General features: G+C 47.3%; 1 protein-coding gene across 1 annotated transcript; it reads right to left on the bottom strand.

Annotated features, from left to right (window-relative positions):
• Positions 1-3,755: 3,755 nt before the first annotated feature.
• rac2 (Rac family small GTPase 2) lies at positions 3,756-25,434 on the bottom strand. The gene is made up of 7 exons (XM_061225185.1): positions 25,296-25,434; positions 16,280-16,351; positions 15,811-15,928; positions 14,230-14,292; positions 7,514-7,673; positions 6,372-6,504; positions 3,756-4,265 (listed from the first exon to the last, which is right to left on the bottom strand). Exons 1-6 carry the CDS (start codon positions 25,328-25,330, stop codon positions 6,374-6,376), a joined length of 579 nt encoding a protein of 192 aa, XP_061081169.1. The 5' UTR covers positions 25,331-25,434; the 3' UTR covers positions 3,756-4,265; positions 6,372-6,373.
• Positions 25,435-25,873: the final 439 nt, after the last annotated feature.

The raw sequence follows: 25,873 nt of genomic DNA, 5'->3' as shown, positions 1-25,873 counted from the left end.
ATTCGGTAAAGGGTGAATGGACTGTGAAGCTCTTTACAATGGATGCCTGTCATTCACACACACACACACACACACACAGACACACAGACACACACACACACACACACACACACAAACACAGACACACACACACACACACACACACACTCATTCACCAACGGCGATTGGCTGCCATGCACGGCACCAACCAGCTCGTCGGGAGCAATCGGAGGTTTGGGGTTTTGGTCAGGCACACTTCGGCGCACCCCGGGCAAGGGATGGAACCGACGACCTACCGACTGCCAGATGACCGGCCTCACCTCCTGAGCTAATTTCACCTGTCCTGCCTGCGTCCGTGAAGCTGACGCTGGAGCTCCGTTTGTCCCTGTGTAGGGGGTGCTGCCCCGCAGGTCAGCGTTGTCCTGTGAGGGGCTGTAATAAATAGCAGTGCTTTGATGTCCCTGGGTGTTCTGGGGTGATGGGGGGGGGGGCCCCGGTGGCTCAGGATGGAGGTACTCTGCGATTGAAGTCTGATGGGTCGGCTGCTGTCTCTCTCTCCTTCCCTCTCTTTATTTTTCACCACCCTTTTCCTCTCCCTCCATCTTGTCTTAACCCTCGTTTTTTTTTCTCCCTGACTTCTGATCCCTTGCTCTTTCTTTCTTATCCCTTTTCACACTTTCTCTTTCTTTCTAGCTTGCTCTCCCTCTACCTTCACACTCTCTCTCTCTCTCTCGCTCTCTTTCTTTCTCTCTCTCACAGATACGGCCTCACCAAAGGACCTTGCTGGCGATGGTGTGCCGACCAGCAGAGAGAAAGAGAGACAGAGCGAGAGAGCGACAGAGCAAGAGAGAGAGAGAGAGAGAGAGAGGCTGCAGCCTCCCACACATTCTCCACGTAGATGTAACATTGAATTATTTATGAGTGACTTTTCCTCGCCAGTTGAGAGGAGACGCAGAAATTGAAAAACGTGCTGTTGCAGAACCCCTACAGCCAAGTCCGGGGGCACGGGGGCGCAGCTGGTCAGTGGGGCAGAGTGGAGAGAGCGCACAGACCCCAAAATCAGGCCGTCCGTCACCATCAATCAGGGAGTACCCAATCATGGCCATCGGCCCAGCGAGCTCGTACCGGCCCCCGTCCGGCCCAGGGCCGGCTGGAGAAACACTGCGGAGATGACAGAAATGCTATTTCAGACACCCGCCACAACTCAGTCACTCAACACACACACACACACACCACACACAGGCACACACGCAAACACAATGTAAACGTCTATGTACTGTATCCAAGTACCACACACAGACACCTACACACACACACGCAAACACAATGTAAACGTCTATGTACTGTATCCAAGTACCACACGCAGACACCTACACACACACACACACACACACACACGCAAACACAATGTAAACGTCTATGTACTGTATCCAAGTACCGCACGCAGACACCTACACACACACACGCAAACACAATGTTAACGTCTATGTGCTGTATCCAAGTACCACACGCAGACACATACACACACACGCAAACACAATGTAAACGTACACAATTTAAAATACAAGTAACCGGTGTAGGTATGTGTGTGTGTGTGCGTTTGTGTTTGGGTGTGCGAGTGTGTTGAACGAGCGTGTGGCTGTTTGAAATGCCATTTATGTTATTTTTGTAGGATTCTGCTCTTTCCAGGCACAGCCACAGTACTGGGTTCAGAGTGAAATCAGCTCCGACAGAGAGTAATGCCCTCTGACAGTGACAGTGAGCAGGAGCGGTCCGCTCTGACATGCCATCCCCTTCAGACTCCCACCTGCCTGCACAGTTTGAGGAGTTCAGCAATCACCGAAATTAACTTGCCAAAATGTGTTTGTGAAGAAAATAAATAATGACTGTGTCTATTGGTTAGTCATAGTGTTAGGACAAACATTGCCTGGATCCAGGCCTCTGTTGGAAAGGAATTACCTCCCAACACTTCGCTCTGAAATTGCATCAGCATACGGGGCTTCAATCTTACCCCAAAACGGCCCAGTGTGGGCGCAGGGTTCTGTTTTAGCCCAGCACTAAGGCACATATCACAAAGCAGGATTACTGAGCTAGCTGGATAAAGGCGGGCGGTAGGGCGGCCTGTAGTGTAGTGGTTAAGGGACATGACTGGGACTCAAAACCCACCTTTTCAAACTCTACCTTAGTCCTCCCTCCTGATTTCCCCCGCACCTCCTTTCTGATATCCCTATCCCTATCCCTATAAAAAAAATTGCACTTATGACGACAACTATGTTTAGAACAGCATTCCATGTGTGTTTTCCTAGTTCTGGATGTGATGCTTTGACTTGTGGTAGAACCTATGCGCTTGTAAGTCGCTTTGGATTAAAAGCGTCTGCCAAATTACAAAAATGTAAATGTAAATGTACGGGCAATTTAGACTCTCCAATCAGCCTAACCTGCATGTCTTTGGACTGTGGGAGGAAACCGGAGTACCCGGAGGAAACCCACTCAGACACAGGGAGAACATGCAAACTCCACACAGAGAGGCCCCGGCCGACGGGGATTCGAACCCAGGATCTCCTTGCTGTGAGGCAGCAGTGCTACCCACTGCACCCATTAATGTAATGTAATGTAAAAATCAAGCAAAACCCGTTTTTACTTCAGTCCACGTTCCAGTTTTGGAATGAGTCTGGGATTTTATCCGGCAAACTGGGGGCAGTCCTGCTTTGTGATGTACCGCCCAGAGTCTACTTATTAATGTTGTGACTGAAGACCACAATTAGTCAATCAGTAGAATTGGGTGTCATGGTGCGAGACTAAAACACATTAGCACCTTTGTGTTTGGGGGGGGGGGGGCCAGGTTGAAGGTCAGATGTCGAAGGGGGGGGGGGGGGGGGCCAGGTTGAAGGTCAGAGGTCGAAGGGGAATCGCAGCATTTTTTTTTTTTTTTTTTTCAGAGGTAATTACTGTCGTGTGCCGCGTGGAATATTCCTGTTTGAGAACGTGGGTGTGTTCTCACGGATAAACAGTGCCGTGTGACTTATGGTTTATTTTCATTGGCATCGTGGAGCTGGGAGATTAATGAGGGGGGACAGATTGATAATATTCTCCGCTCTGCACACTTACACTCCGCCCGCAGAGCTAAGTCAAATATAGAAGATGACATCGCTTTTTCCTTAAAGCGAGAGGCAGCTGGTGAATGAGAGCTGCTCGCAGCTGAGTGGCCGGTCTCCGTGTGAGTGGGTGTGGCCTCCGTGAAGGGACAAAGCCCTCACGTGCACTTTCCTTTCCACAGGAAACCTTTTCAGATTTCAGTCTGCCTGGAACCTCTTCAGTCGGACGTGTTTACTCAAAGAGAAGTCTGTGCGTGCGAGTGTGTCTGTGTGTCTGCGTGTGTGTGGGCACGTCTGTGTTTGTGTGTGTGTGTGTGTGTGTGTGTGTGTGGGCACGTCTGTGTTTGTGCATGTGTGTGTGTGTGTGTGTGAGGGCATGTCTGTGTTTGTGCATGTCTGTGTGTGTGTGTGTGTGGGCACATCTGTATTTGTGTGCGTGTGCTTCTGTATTTCTTTGTGTGTGTGGGCACATCTGTTTGTGTCTGTGCATGTGTGTGTGCACATGTGTGCACATCTGTGTGTGTGTGCGGGAGCATCTGTGTTTGTGTGTGTGTGTGTGTGTGTGTGTGGGCCCGTTTGTGCATGTGTGTGTGCACATCTGTGTGTGTGTGAGAAACCTTTCATCTGAGATCATACTGCATGATCTAAAACGCAGAGAAGCATTGGACAGGGGAGCTGAAGTTAAAGCAACACTTTTATTTAGAAACCAATGAAAATTCTAGAATAAAAATATGGCTGGGTCATGTGGCCAAAACCATACAGAATCGTTGTGCATCTGTTGGCAGTACCTAAAAATGTTGGTCTATTCCTGCACAGAACTGTCAACATATGTAAAATAAAAAGCTGAACCCACATTTATGAATAGGAAAGAAATACGTTCTGAAATATTAACCCCCTCAAATTTCATATAATTTCACATGCAAATTCTCTGGAAAATATATTCTGTAAATATGCTGAAATATATTTAAGAAGGTACCTTTATACAGGACAACAACACCATAGTTCTTTTAGTTTCTTAAATACTTGTAAGATTATTTTTACAGCGGTTGTCATTAAATTGAGGTGGTTATTAAAATAATTAGGACAAAAGAAGAATGTTATAATGAAGAGACAAATGGAGTGGGTCTTTGTGATGTAGTTCCCCTGTCGGTTCCGTCCCACGGCTGCAAGCCTTTTGTAAGCAAAGAGCCCCTAGAAAGGAGGATAAAATGAAGTTAATGAATCTTAAAGGGGTTTGAATTTACAAAATGGATGATCTGAACAGAATGAACAGAAAGAAAGACTTCTTCATGAGTTTTTATATTTTCAGAGGTTAAAGAAGTTCACTGTTAATAGTGACATCCAGCTACATTCAGCCCAATCGCTCAACGCATTAGTCACCGTTAAAGTAAAGGACTAAAGACAGTCCTGCCGTTTTCTTTTATGTCCTCAAATTAATTCAGCAGTTCAGCAATCAATGATAATCATGAAAGTATGTGAAAAACAGACAGAAATCCTTGAATGTGGTTGTTGTTTGAGGTTAATGGACAGAGTGCATGTTCTGCTGGTTTGAATTAAGAGCATCAGTCTCTGAGGCAACATCGAATGTTTTGTAGTTTAAAAAACCCCAAAAAAACAGTTGGATATAGTAGACAATATGTTCTCTTGATTAGCTAGGCAAGGCCACAAGGTCATAAGAGTGTGTGATGATGAGAACAGGTCATTCTGTTTCTCCGCGCAGGGCTGCCCAACCCTTTTCCTGGAGATGGACTGCCCTGTACTGTAGGTTCTCACTCCAACCCTAACAAAAGCACACCTCATTCAACAGCTAGAGCAGGGCTGCCCAACCCTGTTCCTGGCGATCTACCATCCTGTAGGTTTTCACTCCAACCCTAACAAAAGCACACCTCATTCAACAGCTAGAGCAGGGCTGCCCAACCCTGTTCCTGGAGATCTACCATCCTGTAGGTCTCCACTCCAACCTTAGCAAAGCACACCTCATTCAACAGCGAGAGCAGGGCTGCCCAACCCTGTTCCTGGAGATCTACCATCCTGTAGGTTTTCACTCCAACCTTAGCAAAGCACACCACATTCAACAGCTAGAGCACGGCTGCCCAACCCTGTTCCTGGAGATCTACCATCCTGTAGGTTTTCACTCCAACCCTAACAAAGCACACCTCATTCAACAGCTAGAGCAGAGCTGCCCAACCCTGTTCCTGGAGATCTACCATCCTGTAGGTTTTCACTCCAACCCTAACAAAGCACACCTCATTCAACAGCTAGAGCAGGGCTGCCCACCCCTGTTCCTGGAGATCTACCATCCTGTAGGCTTTCACTCCAACCCTAAAAAGCACACCTCATTCAACAGCTAGAGCAGAGCTGCCCAACCCTGTTCCTGGAGATCTACCATCCTGTAGGCTTTCACTCCAACCCTAAAAAGCACACCTCATTCAACAGCTAGAGCAGGGCTGCCCAACCCTGTTCCTGGAGATCTACCATCCTGTAGGTTTTCACTCCAACCTTAGCAAAGCACACCTCATTCAACAGCTAGAGCAGGGCTGCCCAACCCTGTTCCTGGCGATCTACCATCCTGTAGGTTTTCACTCCAACCCTAACAAAAGCACACCTCATTCAACAGCTAGAGCAGGGCTGCCCAACCCTGTTCCTGGAGATCTACCATCCTGTAGGTCTCCACTCCAACCTTAGCAAAGCACACCTCATTCAACAGCGAGAGCAGGGCTGCCCAACCCTGTTCCTGGAGATCTACCATCCTGTAGGTTTTCACTCCAACCTTAGCAAAGCACACCACATTCAACAGCTAGAGCAGAGCTGCCCAACCCTGTTCCTGGAGATCTACCATCCTGTAGGTTTTCACTCCAACCTTAGCAAAGCACACCTCATTCAACAGCTAGAGCAGGGCTGCCCAACCCTGTTCCTGGAGATCTACCATCCTGTAGGTTTTCACTCCAACCTTAGCAAAGCACACCTCATTCAACAGCGAGAGCAGGGCTGCCCAACCCTGTTCCTGGAGATCTACCATCCTGTAGGTTTTCACTCCAACCTTAGCAAAGCACACCACATTCAACAGCTAGAGCAGAGCTGCCCAACCCTGTTCCTGGAGATCTACCATCCTGTAGGCTTTCACTCCAACCCTAACAAAGCACACCACATTCAACAGCTAGAGCAGAGCTGCCCACCCCTGTTCCTGGAGATCTACCGTCCTGCAGGTTTTCACTCCAGCTCCGCAGGACAGTTGTCTCCCCAGGAGCAGGGGATCGGACCGCGCGGGGCTGGACTCCGTGCCTCCCCACCTCTCACCTTCAGAGTAGCTCGCATCCTCGTTTCTTGATCTTGGTGGGCTGGGGACAGAGCACGGCTCGGATGGCCTCGTCGAACACCGTCTTCAGCCCCCTCTGTGTCAGCGCAGAGCACTCCAGGTACTTCACAGAGTCTGTCGTACAGGGCAGACGTCACGCTACGGTTATTCAGCCGACGCTTTTATCCAAAGCGACTTTCAGCTGATTAGACTAACCAGGGCACAATCCCCCCCCCTAGGAGCAATGCGGGGTTAAGGGCCTTGCTCGAGGGCCCAACAGCTGTGTGGATCACTGTGTGGCTACACTGCATTGATTTGATGTACTATTTACTGCTCTTTATGCATTTTCCAATATTCATAACCTTTCGTTTCATTATTTTTGAAAATATTTGAGCTGTACAGATTCTTTTTTTTTTTTATTTTATTTTTTTTACTGGTGCCTAAGACGTTTGCACAGCCCTGTATTTTCATTCTGAGGAAAAATCCCCCGCAGCACAAAGCGATGTCAAACCACTCTTCCCAAATAGTCTCAGCCAGGACACCCCAGCACTTGGGCCATCTCCATTTATCACATCGCCCTCTGCTGCCCTCAGGGCTAAAACACCACCCATCTGTATCTGTTACCAGGCTTCATGGCAGGAGCTAAATTAAATTAAACTGCACCGTGGTTATTGGTGAGTACCGCAACACCATTGGCTCATTCCATCCGCCTATTTTTCTCCTTCTTTTTCTGCTTCTTGCTCTTGCACCTACTCATAGAATCTGCCCGTCAAAATAAATGAAGGTAGGGGAAAACGTGAATTAGGCAAATGGAATGTCCTCGCTCCTTCAAACGCCAGTTTGAAGCCACGTCAGTAACAGGCATGGCAGATGAGGGGGAGACTGACCCACAGGTTGATCATTTATATGTCAGGCTTTCCTGAAAAAATACTTCCGAAAAAATGATGTGTTTTCTTGCTCAAAGGGAAAGTTCCCAACTCTTTCTATGCTTCCAGATGGAACATTTAAGGGGTGGGAATGTCCTTAAAGATGGCGGACCTCGATCGATATCCAGGTCAGGAGCAAGGAGAAGATAGATGAGGAGAAAAACAAGCAACTGGAATGAGCCCTGTGGTTCTTAGAGACAACGCTGAGGCCGACCTACCTATTTCCTTGGCCAGCGCAAGGCCTTGTGGGTAAGTGATTGGCGCCAGTTTCTTCTCCTTCAGTTTCTCGATGGCCTCCTTCTCGTCCCGCAGATCCAGCTTGGTCCCGACCAGGATGATGGGGGTGGAGGGGCAGTGGTGTCGCACCTCGGGGTACCACTGCGGGAGAGGGAGACGGGGACGGGGAAGAGGTTAGCAGGCGCGCCAGGGTGAGGACCGGCACGTCCGCCAACTCCGCTGCCAAGCCTGGGACTCGGCACACAGCTGAGAGGTATGGTGTCACTTGATCAGGGCCCTGATGCCTGATAGGGGCAGCCTGTAGCCTAGCGGCTAAGGTACATGACTGTAGCCTAGCGGCTAAGGTACATGACTGTAGCCTAGCGGCTAAGGTACATGACTGTAGCCTAGCGGCTAAGGTACACGACTGTAGCCAAGCGGCTAAGGTACACGACTGTAGCCAAGCGGCTAAGGTACACGACTGTAGCCTAGTGGCTAAGGTACATGACTGGGACAGCCTGTGGCCTAGTGGCTAAGGTACATGACTGAGAACTGGAAAGCTGGTTCAAGTCCCGCTGTAGCCATGATAACATCCGCACACCTCTTGGGCCCTTAATAGCACTTTGGTCCTGGGGGGGGGGGGGGGGGGGGCTTGTTGTCCCCTGCTTAGTCTAATCAACTGTAAGTGGCTTTGGATAAATGACCGAAAGCGCACAGCACAGGAATAAATGTGGGTGTGCGGAACATATCGCGGCTCTGCCGTGTTGCCTTTCCCAAGAGGGCGGGACGCGTTCTGATCCACCGAGCGCATTGTGTTGCCGGCACAAAGCCAGGGCCGGGGCCCTCAGAGCTGGACAAAAGCAGGCCTCGCCGTGTAGCAGCCCGCTGAATGACCGATTCGTCATAGCAGGGGACAATCAGGACGGGCCTTGGTGCTGTTCTCCGGGAATGTCGTGATGCAGGGCTCAGCATGTTATTCTTCCGCACTGAGATATGCGCGGCCTTGGGGTGACACACAGTAAAGGAAGATACGTCCTCCGTGTTCTTTCACCGACGTTGCGCGCTAGCAGCTCGCCAGTAACACACGCCCATCCACCAATCATCTGCTTAGGCTTGTGTTTTACTCCTCTTGAAGGGCTTTTGCAGAGGTCACGATGTGCAAGCGCGAAGCCCTTCGCTGAAATAATCCAAACGAGCCGGAATAATATCAATTATTTTACCGAGAACGCCTCTTAACCTCGCGTCTTGAGCAGTGCTACAAGAATAAATGAATTTAAAGATGTGTAAAATCTTTGCCAGCTCGCACAGGCAGCAGAGCTTTGTGGGGGAGACATAATGTGGCCAAATGAAAACTGAGATAAACTGTCACATCGAATCTGTCAGGTAACTTTCCTGAGGCGATCCGGAGGCTACACCAGACCTGAGTTGAAAATGTAATTGTTTTGGGTGCAAAAACCTTTCTCTCGATTGCTCTTGCCCGGTGCAGTTGAGCCAACCGAGAAGAGCAGGAGGCAGGGTTTTCTCTTTTTCAGAGCATTTCATAGGTTGAAATGCACCAGACAAGCTTAATCCAAAGTGCGGTACAATTGATGCTTTTCATTCATACACACACACTCACACACTCACTCACACTCACACACACTCACACTCACACACTCACACACCAACGGTGACTGGCTGCCATGTGAGGCGCCACCCAGCTCGTCAGGAGCATTTGGGGGGTTCGGTGTCTGGCTCAGGAACACTTCAACACACAAAGCGTGGGATCGAACTGGCAACCCTCTGACTGCCAGACGACTGCTCTTACCGCCTGGGCCAGTGTTGCCCCACGACGTTGTAGAGAAGTGTTCTGAATCTAAAATTACAACATATTTGACCCAGGTCTGGGCTACCCATGTTCTGGTTTGAATGCATGTGTGTGATTTTGGCCCACAATGGCAATTATGTGAATTACAGCTTCAGACAGTATTATATATCACTGTAGACCTTCATAAACAGTTCAATGAAAACCGCTCTAATAATAGGTGTTATGATAGATTCATGCATTTAAGCTAATTCTTATATGGACTCAATCAATCCCAATTCACCACTACACTGCAGCATTAATGACCACAGAAGAAGAACAGGCCGTCTCATGTGAACGGCCGGGCAGAGCACACCTGTGCACCTGCGCACCTTCCTAACTCTTCCATATAGATTTTAATAAAAATCTATAATAACGGAGAAATGCATGTGGGTATTGTTGCCATGGTTACTCAGTGGAAAGAGAGTGGAAGAGGAGGGGGGGAGGAGGGGGGGGGGGCTCAGGATATTGTTTCAGGAGGAAACGGGAATGTGTTTGCATGAGGGCAGGGAAGTGGAGATTGCAGCAGACGAGACGCACGGCGCAGGGAAATCAAAAGGGACAGGGCCCAGATTAATCCAGAACGTCTTTCAACAAGTGCCCTTTTATCTCCTTTATCTCCTTTATTCATCAAAATAACACTACATTACATTATTGGCATTCGGCAGACGCTCTTATCCAGAGCCAGCGTACAGTTGATTAGACTAAGCAGGAGACGATCCTCCCCTGGAGCAATGCAGGGTTAAGGGCCTTGCTCAAGGGCCCAACAGCTGTGCGGATGTTACTGTGGCTGTGTTATTGTAGAACCACCGACCTTGTGGGTCCCAGTCATGTACCTTAACCACTACACTACAGGCCGCCCACTGAACACTGTGCACTTTAACAACAGCAAACTACACTTTATTATACACACATGGAGGAGCAGATTCACAGATCCTCTACTGCTCGTGGGCCTCCAACGCGTTTAAGGCCCTGCTACATGCATGCATAGCAGACCTGGGTCAAACGCGAAATCATTTCGGATTCAAATACTTTCCTGTGCTCGATTGATCTCGCCTGGCGCAACTGAGCCCACCAAGAGGACCGGGACGTGGGGTATCTCATAGGTTCCAATACACCAGACAAGCTCAGGAAAGTGTAGAAAGTATTTGAATCCAAAACAATTACGTATTTGACCCAGGTCTGCTCCAGAGCTGACCTCCCCTGTGCTTTTGAATATTGAGACTCTCTGTTGTACTTTTATTAAAGGAGACCCATTGTGATGCAGACATCTTGGTTCAGTGGGCTCGTAAATTTAGCTGAATTTGACTAATTTGCTTGTTGCAAAATAAATAAACTTACTCAGTGCCTCAAAAATGTACCTGTCAATTTAGACAATTGTGGCCAAAGACCAACATACCTAAACCGGAAACGAGTCTTCTTTGTCCAAATAGTTTCTTGAAGACATATTACTCAAAACTTTCTCAGCGTCTGCCTAATTTCACAGATTCAGAATGCCTCTTGCCCTCTGCGGTAAATGTGACGCATTTCAGAAAGTTAAATGTTTTCGCTTCTCTGAGACTGCATCGCCATTCGTCATCGTGTCTTTACGAGGCAATAACAGAACGTGAAAGCGCTGAAAAACAGCGCTCGGATTTTCCTTCCAAACGGGAAGCACAAGTGTCTGCTGGGCCCGGGCTTTAAACATGCCCAGTTTAATTGTGTTATACAGCCCGAGGGCAGACGTTTTCAGGATTAGCATTTTCACGGTCGCCTCGACGCCGTGCACTCATTCATTGTTCTGAAACCCGATAGCGTCTGACTGTGCGGCCACACCAATCATCCATTTTACTGACACCCTCGTTACTTTGTGGTGACATAAATCAATAGCACGGAAACTGCACTTTTTCCCCAATTTACATATTTATACATTTATACACACCTAATGCAGGACGCAGTTGCACTCAGTGACCACTTCAGTAGACCTGTACGCCAGCTCGTTAATGCAAATACCTAATAGCCAATCATGTGGCAGCAACTGCAAATGCATAAAAGCCAAGTGGTTCAGATGCTGTTCAGACCAAACATCAGAATGGGGAATAAATGTGATCCAAGTTATTTTGACTGATTGTTGGTGCCAGGCAGGGTGGTTTGAGTATCTCGGAAATTGCTGATCTCCTGGGATTTTCGACACACAACAGTCTCAAACGTTTACTGAGAATGATGCGAAAAACATCCAGTAAGCAGCAGTTCTGTGGGCAAAAACGGGTTGTTGTCAAGGAGAGGTCAGAGGAGAATGGGCAGACTGGTCAAAGCTGACAGGAAGGTGACCATAACGCACGTAACCATGCCGTGATAATAACCAGGAGTGGTATGCAGAAGAGCGTCTCTGAACACACAGTGGATGGGCTACAGCAGCAGGCACATCTAGGTAAAATGCCTTTGAGCCTCTTCATTAGCGCTGGAGTGCTGTACCGCTTTCTGCACTTCTATTCCTGGTGTGAGATGATTAAGATCACACCTGCATTCCCTCTGCCTCTGATTAACACTGATGAACAGAATTGTTTGGTGGAGGTCTGCTATTGTGTGGGGGGGGGGGGACGATTCGCAAAAAGGATATCGATGACTCAAATGTACAAGTGAAATACGTCTTGTAGCTCTGTGCAAGGCGCTTGAGCTTCATAAAAACCTTTTCATTTGCTGTTTTTCATCCAATAATAACAGATGTAAGCAACTACAGTCATAAGCACATACATGTCTGTCAAACATGGTCTTCCATTCAAATGTGTGTCAATACAATATAATGTTGAAAAAAAAAAAGAGTCCAATATCTGTTGTGGTATCACAATTTTCAAAACAAGTGACTGTTGATTTTTTACATTATAGGTATTTGGCAGATGCTATTATCCAGAGTGATGTTCAACTAAGTGCATACCCATAACCAGGGATCATTTTTATTTAGCTGATGCTTTTTTTAAAAATCCAAAGTGACTTACAGTTGATTAGACTAAGCAGGGGGCAATCCCACCTGGAGTAATGCGGGGTTGAGACCCTTGCTCAAGGTGCCTACAGGCTGCCCCCCTAATAATAAAAAATATTGTTGAGGTATGGTGATAAACTGTCACTCGGAAACACCATCCGTCCATTATCTTAATCCGCTTATCCTGAACAGGGCGGCTGGAGCCTATCCCAGCATACATTGGGCAAAAGGCAGGAATACACCCTGGACAGGTCGCCAGTCCATCGCAGGGCACACACACCATTCACTCACACACTCACACACTCATACCTACGGGCAATTTAGACTCTCCAATCAGCCTAACCTGCATGTCTTTGGACTGTGGGAGGAAACCCACGCAGACACGGGGAGAACATGCAAACTCCGCACAGAGAGGCCCCGGCCGACGGGGATTCGAACCCAGGACCTCTTTGCAGTGCTGCCCACTACACCATCCGTGCCACCAGTTACATTATCATCATTTATTAATTTAATTCCTCTGTACTAATTGACATACTGCTTAATTGGTGCCACAGGACCCTAAAAGTAATTGGTAGATAGAAATTTTACTTTTTGTTGAATTAAATATGAATGATACTCATATTGAAGGATTCCTTTTTAAATATGAAGGATTAATTTGTTACATCTAAAACTATCCTTTGGGTGTGAACTACATTATCACAAATTCAGGCAGCGCAGGAAAGAGAATATAAAATTGAAGAATATAAAATCATTTATACTGACAGTCCATATTAGTAGTAGTATCAGATGCAAAAAGTTTAGAAACGCCTTAGTCATGTTCAGTTACTTTAGAACGGCATAACTGAAGCATGAAACTTCATCGAGAGGAAGATTATGACATTTCACTGTAATCTGAGACATAATTTATGCACAGTAATAACGGGGACCGCGGCGTGTGTGTAGGAGTGTTAGTATAAACGGATTTTTAAAGATGTCAAGTCGCACGGCTGACAGTGCCGCATAATGTGCACATCGCCATCTAGCGTCAGTTGCAATAACTGCAGATACGATAAAACTTACTTTCCGAACTTTTCACGTTTCATATAACCGGCCATGCGTACAGAAAGGAACTGTACGGTAACTCCCACTACATATCATAAACGTGTCTGTGAGTGTTAGAGTGTATTAGGTTGTTAGAAATGAAAAGAAAAAAGTTTTCTTTTTCTGCTGGGATCCTTCCAGAGCTCAGGGTCTGGCACACCCACTGGCAATTTGACTGGTATCTGCGTTCCACATCAGTATGCTTTAGAAGTTATGCTTTTGCATAGCAGGAAAGATAGAGAGGACCTTAATGGCTTTGACTAAACTACTTGCCAAAACAAACAACAACAACTTAAAAAAAAAAAACGTTGCCACACTGTGGTAAACTCCTAGTCCCTTTTGACAGTGCTACAGTCCTGCTGGATATAAGCACGTATTCCATCTTCTCTACAATTCCAAAGGCCATCTTGTTTTAATTTAATGACCACAGAATCCACGATTTAGCACCTGTTCTTCACGTTATTCTACTGGGTAGGTCGGGTTTTATGGAAACGACATTGGTGCAGGCGTAGCCGCCTACAGAATGGAGACAAGTCCTGTTTAAATGTGTTTGGGGAAGTCGGTGGGGAATGTGGGGGAGTCGGTGGGGAATGTGGGGGAGTCGGTGGGGAATGTGGGGAAGTCGGTGGGACTGGCCCCGGAATGGACGGGAACAGGCTCGGGGTACAGAAGTGATGTGTGATTCCCGGATAGTGCACTGTGTCATCCCGACGTTCCTGGATCTCCGGGGAACGCCGGCCCGCAGCGCCCCATCCAGCCGTGGGCACCCAGGCGAACCCCACCCGCCTCCTGCCCCCCGGGGGTGTGAGTGTGGGGGCGTCACCGCAGAAACTCACCTTCGCCCTGACGTTCTCATAGGAGGCTGGGCTCACCAGAGAGAAGCAGATGAGGAACACATCCTGAAAGAGGTGGACACACACACACACACACACACACACACACGTGTTAACGCTGCACAACATTAATGCCACACACTTCACTGCAAAAAACGCCCGTCTCAACCTGTTGCAATCTTCATTTTTTTCTGTCCAGTGGAAAGTATTTGCTTGTTTTAAGTTACCCTTTGCTTGACAACAAGCTAAATGTTCTCACCCCATTGGCAAATCAAATCAAATGAGTCAAATTGTCCCTTCTCTCTGGCAATATGTGTTATTTAGCAAAAAAAAAGAATAGAAATAAGTCTAAATAGACAAAAGACAAAAATATGTGTTCAGATTGAATTTCTGCATTTTGTAACGCAGTGTTGAGGGACCCCAAACCCCTCAAAGTCACTAAAAACATCTGAGCGTTGTGGAAACGAAGGTCATCCTGCCCGGTGGTTTTGTCGGCACAGAGGTGGCGCAATGTTAGGGACGCCGGCTTCTGATTTAAAAAAAAAAAAAAGTGCATTTTAATCACCGAGTTGCCCTTTTTTCTGCTCACTTCCTCCTCTGCTATTGGCTGACCTCTGACCCTCCGATGCATAGTGGCAAAGGATCCATTAAGGAGAAGGATCAGTGGGATTACGAGCTTGGAGAGGGGGTCAGGGGCGAGCTGAGAGAGGCTGCTACCTGCGTCAGGAACCCGTCTGTTTATTTGATATTATTTGGAGGCGGGGGGGGGTGGGGGTTCAAAGGAGCAGCCATTTCTCATTCACCCCTAGGGTGTGGAGCTCAGGGGACAAAATGGAAGATTCCTGAGGCAATCTTCCGCACAGCTGATGCTCTGTACAGCGTGCGCCCTCAAAGAGGGGAAATAAGGTGCTATTGAATTTAGTCAGGTAAAAGAAAACACTTCGAAAAACAACACGCAACAGCAGCGATTGCCAAATGTTTCTGTTATATTTATTGATCTTGCGTTGGCCAGAAAGCAATCTGTTGCCTCCCAGAAAAGAAAGCGCGTTCTTGTGTAGCGGCAGGGGGCACAGGTGGTCTGCATGGGCCACAGACGCACGGTAGGCTGGGTGACGATGTCACCGTGCGTGAGCTGCCCATATTCACCCGGGTATTAGTCATACAGGCAACTGGAAATGTGTGTGTGTGTGTGTGGGGGGGGTGTGTGTGTGTGTGTGTGTGTGGGGGGTGTGTGTGTGTGTGTGTGTAGTATGTATTATGTGTATTGTATGTGTTCGTGTATCTGTCCGGTGTGTGTGGTGTGGTGTGGTGTGGTGTGATCTGGTGTGTAGTGTGTGTGCGTGTGTGTGTGTGTTTGTGTAGTGCGTGTGTTTGTGTGACTGTGTGCTGTGTGCTGTGTGTGTGCGTGTGTGTTTGTGTAGTGTGTGTGTTTGCGTGACTGTGTGTGTGTACTGTGAGGTGTGTGTGTGTGTGTGTGTTGTGTGTGTGTGTGTGTGTTTGTGTAGTGCGTGTGTTTGTGTGACTGTGTGCTGTGAGGTGTGTGTGTGTGTGTGTGTGTGTAGTATAGTGAGTGTGTGGTTTTACCGTCTGTGGGTAGGACAGGGGCCTCAGCCTGTCGTAGTCCTCCTGTCCTGCTGTGTCCCACAGTCCCAGGTTCACAGGCTTGCTGTCCACCATGACATTGGCAGAGTAGTTATCAAACCTGCAAAGACAGATGTGTGTAATTAAAGCAGTGTTCCACTGTGCCAACTCAAGTGGTGAGATAGCTCTTACACGGGGAGATAGGTCTTACATGGGGAGATAGCTCTTACACGGGGAGGTAGCTCTTACACGGGGAGATAGCTCTTATAGAGTGAGAGCTCTTACACGGGGAGATAGCTCTTACACAGGGAGATAGCTCTTACACGGGGAGATAGCTCTTACACAGGGAGATAGCTCTTACACGGGGAGGTAGCTCTTACACGGGGAGGTAGCTCTTACACGGGGAGATTGCTCTTACACGGGGAGATAGCTCTTACACGGGGCGATAGCTCTTACACGGGGAGATACTCACACAGTGGGGATGTACTCCCCAGGGAAGGCGTTGGTGGTATAGCTGATGAGAAGGCATGTCTTTCCCACGGCTCTGAAACACAAAACACAAAATCCCATCAACATGAATGCAGATTAAATTAACCGCAGATTTTAATTTCAGGTGGTGAGAGTGGAGTCTTCTCACTCTGAAACGGAAGGTCTGTGAAATCAGGCTTAAAATAAATTCATGTGCGAGTGAAAATTCATTCATGGACAAAGAGTGCGCTGAATATTTACTGTGGCCAGAAAAAATATAATCTATCGCAAATGATCATCCGTAGATCTGTCTTTAAAAAAAAAAAAAATGTGTACCATCTTCATGTTTGATTTTGTGTCTACGTATTTTGTTTTCACCCACTATGGCTTGCCAAACAATATGATGAAATAATGGGCCCACTGTCCCATTACTGCCACAGCCTCCTTCAGTTTAAAGGAGGGGTCCTATCTGGTGCCGGTTTGGGTGCCAGAGTTTTGTTTTATGATTCTGCTTATCAGTGTCTTGGTTGAAGATCATGATTAGTTCATGAGTTGATTTGATTGGCTGTGCCAGTCACGGTCCTAACTGGCCTGACCTGCAGTCAGTTCTGGGGGAGTGCTTTGATAATAATTATTATTACTATTAATTAGCTGACGCTCCAATCCAAAGCGACTTTCAGTTGATTTGACTAAGCAATTTGGCCTTGCTCAAGTGCGCCAACATCTTATTGTGGCTATTATAGCGTCTTATTGTGGCTACACCAGGGCTTGAACTGCCAACCTTCCAGGTCCCAGTCATGTACCTTAGCCACTAGGCTACAGGCTGCCCCAGTCATGTACTTTAGCCACTAGGCTACAGGCTGCCCCAGTCATGCACCTTAGCCACTAGGCTACAGGCTGCCCCAGTCATGCACCTTAGCCACTAGGCTACAGGCTGCCCCAGTCATGCACCTTAGCCACTAGGCTACAGGCTGCCCCAGTCATGTACCTTAGCCACTAGGCTACAGGCTGCCACAGTCATGTACCTTAGCCACTAGACTACAGGCTGCCCCAGTCATGCACCTTAGCCACTAGACTACAGGCTGCCCCAGTCATGTACCTTAGCCACTAGGCTACAGGCTGTCCCAGTCATGCACCTTAGCCACTAGGCTACAGGCTGCCCCAGTCATGCACCTTAGCCACTAGACTACAGGCTGCCCCAGTCATGTACCTTAGCCACTAGGCTACAGGCTGCCCCAGTCATGTACCTTAGCCACTAGACTACAGGCTGCCCCAGTCTTGTACCTTAGCCACTAGGCTACAGGCTGCCCCAGTCATGCACCTTAGCCACTAGACTACAGGCTGCCCCAGTCATGTACCTTAGCCACTAGGCTACAGGCTGCCCCAGTCATGTACCTTAGCCACTAGACTACAGGCCGCCGATTCGCACCGCAACAAAGAGGACACGCATTCTGCAGTCACATTCAGGGCTCAGGGCACGGGCGAGACCGCGTGCAGGAAAGGAAACATGCACGGTCATGAACCTGCAACCCCACCCCTGCCAGTGTCCTGCTCACACACACGCGCACACACACGCACCCTGCGTGCAAAAAGGTTTACTCCCAGTTACATAAATATACAAATAACACTCTCCAGCGCAAACTTGCTCCCCTTACAAAAAACACTGACAGTCCAGTGATCTGCCTGCCCGGTCCTGCTGAACATGACTACCCACAAGGGTGAAGGACGGAGCATACAGCATAAAAAGACATGAAGAAGAAAAACAGTGTGAAATTCCTCCTGCAGATACAGAGCCAAAATGGCGTGTGAGGACAGGAGCCCTGGAATGTGCAGCTCTGAGACACTCAGAGAGGGCATTTAAACACAGCCCAAGGGCACAGTAAAACACACACACACATACAAACGCACACGCGCACCCATGAACATACACACACGCACCCACACTCACACTCACACACACACACACGCACTCACACTCACACACACACACATACAAACACACACGCGCACCCATGAACATACACACACGCACCCACACTCACACACGCACACATGCACACATACACACATGCAAACACACAAACACGCACCTGTGAACACACACACACATGCACCACACTCACACACATACACGCACACATGCACACACACACACACATGCAAACACACAAACACGCACCTGTGAACACACACACACACATGCACACCCACGCACACACAAAAACACGCACGCATGCGCGCACACACACGCACATGCAAACACACATGCACACACAAAAACAGATGAACACAAACATATATATCCACACACACATGCAAACATACGCACACACGCACCTGTGAACACACACACATGCACAACCACGCACACACAAACACTCACAAACATACACACAAGCATGCACACACCCATGAACACACACACACACACACACACACACAGGCACCCATGCATGCATACACACACATGCACAACAAGGGCACAGTAACACACACGCACATACGCACACACACACACACACACACACAACAAGGGCACAGTAACACACACACACACACATACGCACAGTTAAACAAACTGTGAACTGTGTACGTCACTGTGATCTGTTACTCTCAGAACGACTTGCACGGGTCACCCATTTAAAATGCAGTTCCATCCATTTAATCAATTTGTGCGGCTAGATACTTCTACATACATACGTACACACATACACATACATACAAAAAAAACATACATATATAAAAAAAACATGCGGAAATAGTTTTCATTGTAAGTCATAGTCATACTAAACATGCACACGTGCAGTATAAGAAGCTGAAAGCTGAAAGGGCCTCAGCGTTAGCCGCGTATAGCCGAGCGAGACTGTGCCCTGACTTGCACAGGGCTGCTCCGGGCGGGCGCCGGCCTCTCTCGCCGCGTGCGGTGAGCGATGGCCGCTGTCGGGGAGACGGGGCGGTGTTCTGGGACGCGGGGGCGACGGAACCGGGCGCTCGCCGCCCCGCTGAGAGCCGTCTCAGGAGCGACTTCCGCTGCCGTAACCTTGGTTACAGAAACGGCCACGCTGCCCCAGAGAACGGAAAAAAACGCCGGAGCGACGGGGAGCAGGGCGAAAAAGGGAGAGATGGAGAGAAGGGAAGAGATTGAAAAGAGATATACGGTTTTTAATAATTTACTTATCTCTTGCATTTTGTTTGTTTGTCTCGGGGTGGCCTGTAGCATAGTGGTTAAGGTAAATGACTGGGACACGCAAGGTCGGTGGTTCTAATCCCCGGTGTAGCCACAATAAGATCCGCACAGCCGTTGGGCCCTTCAGCAAGGCCCTTAACCCTCCATTGCTCCAGGGGAGGATTGTCTTCTGCTTAGTCTATTCAATTGTACGTCGCTCTGGATAAGAGCGTCTGCCAAATGGCATTAATGTAATGTAATGTAATGTCTCATCAGCTTGATCTACAAGGCGCAAGCTCTTATCTTTGTGGTCATTCCCAGCACTTGTATCTGTACTTCCCTCTAGGGTTTTCAGCACACCCTGGCTACGGTTGTGTAAGTCACTTTGTGTACGTCGCTCTGGACAGGAGTGTCTGCCAAATGCCTATAATGTAATTATCTATGTCATTATTTGCGGGCTGTTATTGTTTCTTTCTAACATTAGCCTGGTTGTCTGTTGTCATGCGGAAGTAACACTACCTCCATTTAAAATTAGATGAGAACAGTTGGCCCTTTGAACAGTTAAAGACACGCCTCAATTTAGTAAATTCTTCATAACCAAATGTTCCATGAAATGAATACAATTGATACAAAAGACCCATGCTTTCCCATCCACTAGCTGGATAATTACTTGAATTGAGATTTTACATCGTCATGTACCAGCGGGTGTGCGCGTCGATCAAAAGTCTGCCCATTTTCCGTTCGCCTCCAATCTTTATCCTTTTACACAGCGGCGCGTATTCTTCCCCCCCAGAGCCGCAGGCTACGGCTCACTTCTCCTTCCTCATTTAACATCAGTCAGGTCGACTCCCCCGCCTTTCAAAAATTAACCCGCGCACATGTCACAGTGCGGAAGCCAGCCCCGCTCTAACCTGCGTTTCAGCCCCCGTCTGTCTGCGTGAGGTTTCCAGTGCAGCTGACTCAAAACGCAGACTGCTCTCCTCACTCACAGCGGTGTGGTGAAGATGGCCCCAAATTTGGTGTTCTCCCCGGCCGGCTCCTGCGCCCGACAGTAACCACGGTACCAGGCTGCTCGCACTCACGTGGATTATAGGGTCCCAACTGACGTTTTTGACAAAGTGCCGTAAAATATGTCGGTTTAGAGAGCAATTTGATAGGATCGTGATACTGTACATTCACCGAGTACTTTTTAGGCTGTCTGTCATTCTGATCTACGAAGAACTGCCCTGCATTTCAGCGTTGTTGTGTAGGACGTGAAAAAAACGTTGAAGCTCGATATCGCAAAAACACTACTCAGAACAGAACAGACAGGCAGGTAGAACCTTATCATTCCAAGGTCACGACACTCTGAAAATGCACAATCAGGAAGGCCCAATTCACACATCCTGTGTGTGTTTTCACACTGCTTGCTTTGCACATTTAAGCTTTTCTCTCAGTGTGCTGACGGCGGCTCTTCCAGGCCTGGACTCCTTCGTGAAGAGATTATGAGAGCTCCTGTCTAATGCAACTTTCAACCAATGCCCACAGGGACTGTCTGCAGTAGGCAGATGCCAAGGGGCACACAATACAACGGGCGTGGTGGTGGTGGGGGGGGGGGGGGGGGGGGGGGGGAGGAGTGTGCCACCAGGAAGCTCACGTTCCTGTCATTGTCGTTAGCATGAACTTTCGTTCGCTTGCACAGTGCTTCCCAACATTGATCAATATATTTAACACCATGCATTTAAATACACAGTACTGTGCGAGAGTCTTAGGCACCTGTATAACATTCTGTACAGAAAAGATTCTTTTAAATCTTTTGGAAAATGAATATTTGAATATTCTTTTATACTAACACACACAAAAAAATAAGGATGCCTAAGACTTCTGCACAGTACTGTATATATATATATATATATATATATATATATATATATATATATATATACACTCAGTGAGCAATTTATTGCCTATTTATTAGACTTTACTTATTGGTCCTCGGCTGTAGCCTATCCTCTTAAGAGATTTGATGTGTCATGTGTTCAGAGATGCTCTCCTGCATAGCACTGTTGTAATGTGTGGGTATTTGCGTAACTGTCACCTTCCTGTCAGCTTTTGACTCTCTCATTGACAAGGCATTTTCCCCTGCAGAGCTTGCAAAAGCTTCCTGTAGCCAGCTAAATGTCTTTCAATTCTTGCTTTTGGAATTTTCCCTCATTCTTCCTGGCAGAACACCTCTAGCTCAGAAATATTATTTGGCCTCCTTGCATCTACGCCTTGTTTGAGATCTCTCCACAGATTTTCTATAATAAGTCTGGGGACTGTGGTGGCCATTCCAAAACCTTCATTCCTCTTTCCTGGAGGTACTTCATGGCTGATTTTGAGGTATGCTTTGGATCATTGTCTTGATAGAATACCCAACCACTCTTAAACTTCAATGTCTGGACTGACCTTTGAAAATTAGCCTCTAGAATTTCTTAATATTTGGTGGAATCCATTCTTCCTTCCACTCACACAATATTTCCTGTGCCCCAGCTGCGAAACAACCCCAAAGCATAATGGATCCACGTCCATGCTTAACAGTTGGCAAGGTTTTCTTGGTTCTCATCAAAGGCTTTCTTCTCCAAAAAATACCTTCTTTGGTGGTGGCCAAAATTTCTATTTTGATTTGTCAGTTAATTGTATTCTCAGTATATAAAATATATAGGTTGCTTGTCCTCTCATGAGTCCTTCCCACAGTCTGGCATCATGCCATTTATATTTGATTTTTATTCTTTCTGCACCGTTTGTAAAAAAAAAAGAAAGAAAAAAAGAAAAAAAAAGAAAGCCAGTTTCTGAAACTTGACAGTTTTGCCAAGGGAGATCCTGTAACCTCTACCGCCTGATACATTCAAAATGGCGGCTCTTTCAGTCATTACAAAACAATTATAAGTCCCCATGTCTTCACAATTATTGGTACTGTATGTGAGATCTTTTTTTGCCAATTTTAAATGTGTAGTTATTAAGTGAAAATCTTTACATTTCGTGCATACATGCTTGTGCGCGTGTCCGTGCTGTACGTATACGTTTCACTCATCTATTTCTGCCTGGGGAACCCAGCTTCACGGTCTGTGAGTGAGAGAGTGCGTACAGTGAGCGACTGATCATTAACTGTCACTGCCAACCGTTATCCTCTTGATCGTGGATGTTGCACAGCCTCACGAATAGACTCTCGTGAGCGCCGAGCTAATTATCCACTTTAATCTTCTCAACGACACTTGTCATTTATCGCTGAGCTCTCAAACAGCCGCGGATCACTGCGTGAGTTTACTGAGAGGGGCTGAGCTGCACTGCCACACACGGCTCTGCCCCTGCCTATGATATCGCAATAATCTCGTGCCCTTTCATAATGCGGCCGGTGCGATGAATGCACTTCTCTCTGCTCTAAATGGCTTCCCCCGTCCTTTCCTCCTCCGGCGCAGCAGAAAAGGGAACACCCTGAGTGACCACACGGTCTTGCGCCTGAAACATGTCACAGAAATGACATCGTGAAATGTACGGTTGGCGAGGCGGTGAGGTTGAGTCGGTGAAAGCTGTGTCCTTGGTTACCTAAAACCAGAAACACAAGGGAAGTGGCAGCAACACGATGGAAATAATATTGCCCAACCACTACTGTTGGCTAATATTATTGTGTCAGTTTTCATTGCATCAGCAACAGCACTGTCCTGATCTGCGCAATTAATCTTGAATGCTTTTTAAAAATATATATTTGTATATGTCCAGTCATTGAACAGAACCTGTTCATGTTAATGCATCAGTTCGTATGGACAAGCACATGCACACACACACACACACACACACACGTACACACACACTGATACACAGTGCATAAGTGAGAACCATATTTGACTCCATTGTCCACAATGCTTTGCACCATGGTGAAACTCTGAAATGGGACCTTGTGTATGGGGAAGTATCAGTGCTCTCTGAGTGTGTGCTACATCTAGAAGGGGAAGAGAGGGGAAATGAATAGGCTTACAGTGAGCTGCTCACGCAAAACTCAGAACGGGGGGGTTGGGTTCCTCAATGCCTCGCTAAAAACCGTCCGCGTCTGCGTCTGCGAGCCAGGCGGGGACGTGTGGGGTACACGCGGTAAAACCCTGAGCCCTGAATCCGTTCACCGTCATTCAATTTGCAAGATGGCCACAGTTTGCATTGCATTGAAACTACAACAAATGTAATTTTGTTAATAGCTAATAGTCTCCAGGTTGCGCTGGAGAAGAAACAATTGCACCCGGGCATTTAATCGTCGGTGGAAGTTAAAGACGATGTGGCTGTGTGAGTTCAGGTCCGGGTCGCTCAGTAGAATGAGGGCTACGCCATTTTACACCTGGAGGCTGAGGAAGTGAGTGTCTCTGCAGGCATCATTTCATCTTTCTAATGGGCGGGGACCAGGGGTGTGCAGATAGGGTCAGCCACCAAGCCGCCACGTCTCTGGCCCCAGCCCCAGGCTCATTTTGGGGACAGGGCACCTCTGATCCGTGCAGAGGGGACTGAGCCGGCCTCTCTGTCCCTGACCCACGGCGTTTAGGCATCAGAGCGCCGAACGTTGCAGAGAGGCCGCGAAGAGGAACTCGACTGACAGGACGTGCGTGCCAAAATAGCGCAAGAGGAACCGATCCGTTTCAGAAAAAGATTCACTTAACAGGAAATGCTTTAGAGCAATGCCGCTGCCCAAACTGTAGAACAAGGCTCTCTCTCAAAGCTTTCTTCCTCTTTGCCTCTTATACCTTTCTTTCTCCCTTTCTTATTCTCTCTCTTTCTCTCTGTTCTTTCTTCCTCTTTGCCTCTTACACCTTTATCTCTCCCTTTCTTATTCTCTCTCTCTCTCTCTCTCTCTCTCTCTCTATAGCTCTGAACCTTACCATCCCGGGGCTGGCCTTTTCCCCCCCACTTCTTTTTCTGCCCGAGTCTCTCCTTCCATATCTCCGTGCCTATCTAAGAGTCTCTCCCCATCCTCTGCATATCTGCCCATCTCCCATTAGCGTCTGAGAGCCACTCACTTCCTGTTCTCTCCGCCAAAAGCCCCCGCTCACCCCGCTGACATGACAGTTCCTTCAAATCTTGCAGTGAACATTTTGAACAAGGGCCCTTCTCTGACTTTTCACTGCAGTCTGGGCTTGTGAACCGGGACCGGTTCGACACAGAAAACCACCCCAGCCTCGAAACTGGACCCGCGTCGGACTCTTTTTTTTTTACGTTCAAAGCACAACGTAAAGTAAATTCCATAGGAGCAAGGGGCAAGTGCACACTCACAGAGAGCAATAGGCCTGCCCTGTACAAAACCTTACCTCTGTTGTTTGCTCCACTTAAATGAAAAAAAAAACAAAAAAACAGTATTGTCCATAAACAATGGTAAAGATCTATCTGACCACATCAAATGGACACACGCAAAGTACATAAAGACATGGGGTGCAGTTTGTGCTGGAATCACAAATGTGTGCTTTGGATTATGGCATCCTACCAAAAACGAATAGCTTGAAATAAACCGAGGAAAAGGCTGATGTGACAAAAATATGGCAGCAAGGTTCAGTCGGAACAAGACGAAATTAATTTTGGCGAATGTATTATCTGTAATAATTAGATGAGCCACGTCAATCACGGTTGAAATTGCTATTAAGATTTGGTAGCACTCAGTTGTGGATTATCTGTGCTTATAAGTGATTTCTCTGATTTGTTAAAACAAACCGACTGAGTTTGCATGGATAACGGACAACAATGCAGTTCTCGGTTACCTAAATGCGCCTGTAGAGTAGGCTACCACTATATTTACATATATACGCGGAACAACTGACTAAATACAATAATTCATACCAGTACAAATAATTGAACGACTTACCCATCGCCTACCACCACACATTTAATAGCTTGCATTATTCCGACGCTGGGTTAGCTTTTGAAACTTTATGAACAAGCGAGAAAGAAAAAACACAAGGTGGAACTTTTGGTGTGATACAGGAAATATCTCTCTCTCTCTCTCTCTCTCTCTCTCTCTCTCTCTCTCTCGCTCTCTCTCTCTCTCTCTCTCGCGTGGGGAGCATACTTTCGTTTCGTGTCTCATCTTGCGAACAGGCAGCTAAACGTGTCTCAGTTTGTCAGGTGCAGTGTAAACTTCATGGAAACTTCCCATATTCTCCAGAATTGAAAACATAGACATATGCCAACGGCTAATTAATACATGTAGGCTAAATGTTTTTAATCATTATCTTAAACGATGTTCCTATTGTTTTTAATTTGCTTTTCATTTCTCGTTATCGTCTTGGCTTGTATCATACATCATTGTATCTTATATTTAATCGCAAAATTGAATTATACAGAGCATAATATATAAAAAGCTTTATCATAGCTTTAATCATACATTCGCAATAAATACAGGTATGATCTACGAAAATACGACAAATAACTGTAATACACACG

This window comes from Conger conger, chromosome 16 (assembly GCF_963514075.1).
Source record: "Conger conger chromosome 16, fConCon1.1, whole genome shotgun sequence".
Taxonomy (NCBI): domain Eukaryota; kingdom Metazoa; phylum Chordata; class Actinopteri; order Anguilliformes; family Congridae; genus Conger; species Conger conger.
The sequence above is the reverse complement of the archived record's forward strand: the minus strand, read 5'-3'. Positions and strand labels throughout refer to the sequence as shown.

Coding starts and splice junctions, on each gene's coding strand:
- rac2 (XM_061225185.1), bottom strand. CDS start 25,330: ATGCAAGCTATTAAATGTGTGGTGGTAGGCGATGG. Junction 15,929..16,279: donor GGGGAGTACATCCCCACTGT/GTGAGTATCTCC, acceptor CTGTCTTTGCAG/GTTTGATAACTACTCTGCCA. Junction 6,505..7,513: donor TGCGCTGGCCAAGGAAATAG/GTAGGTCGGCCT, acceptor CCTGTACGACAG/ACTCTGTGAAGTACCTGGAG.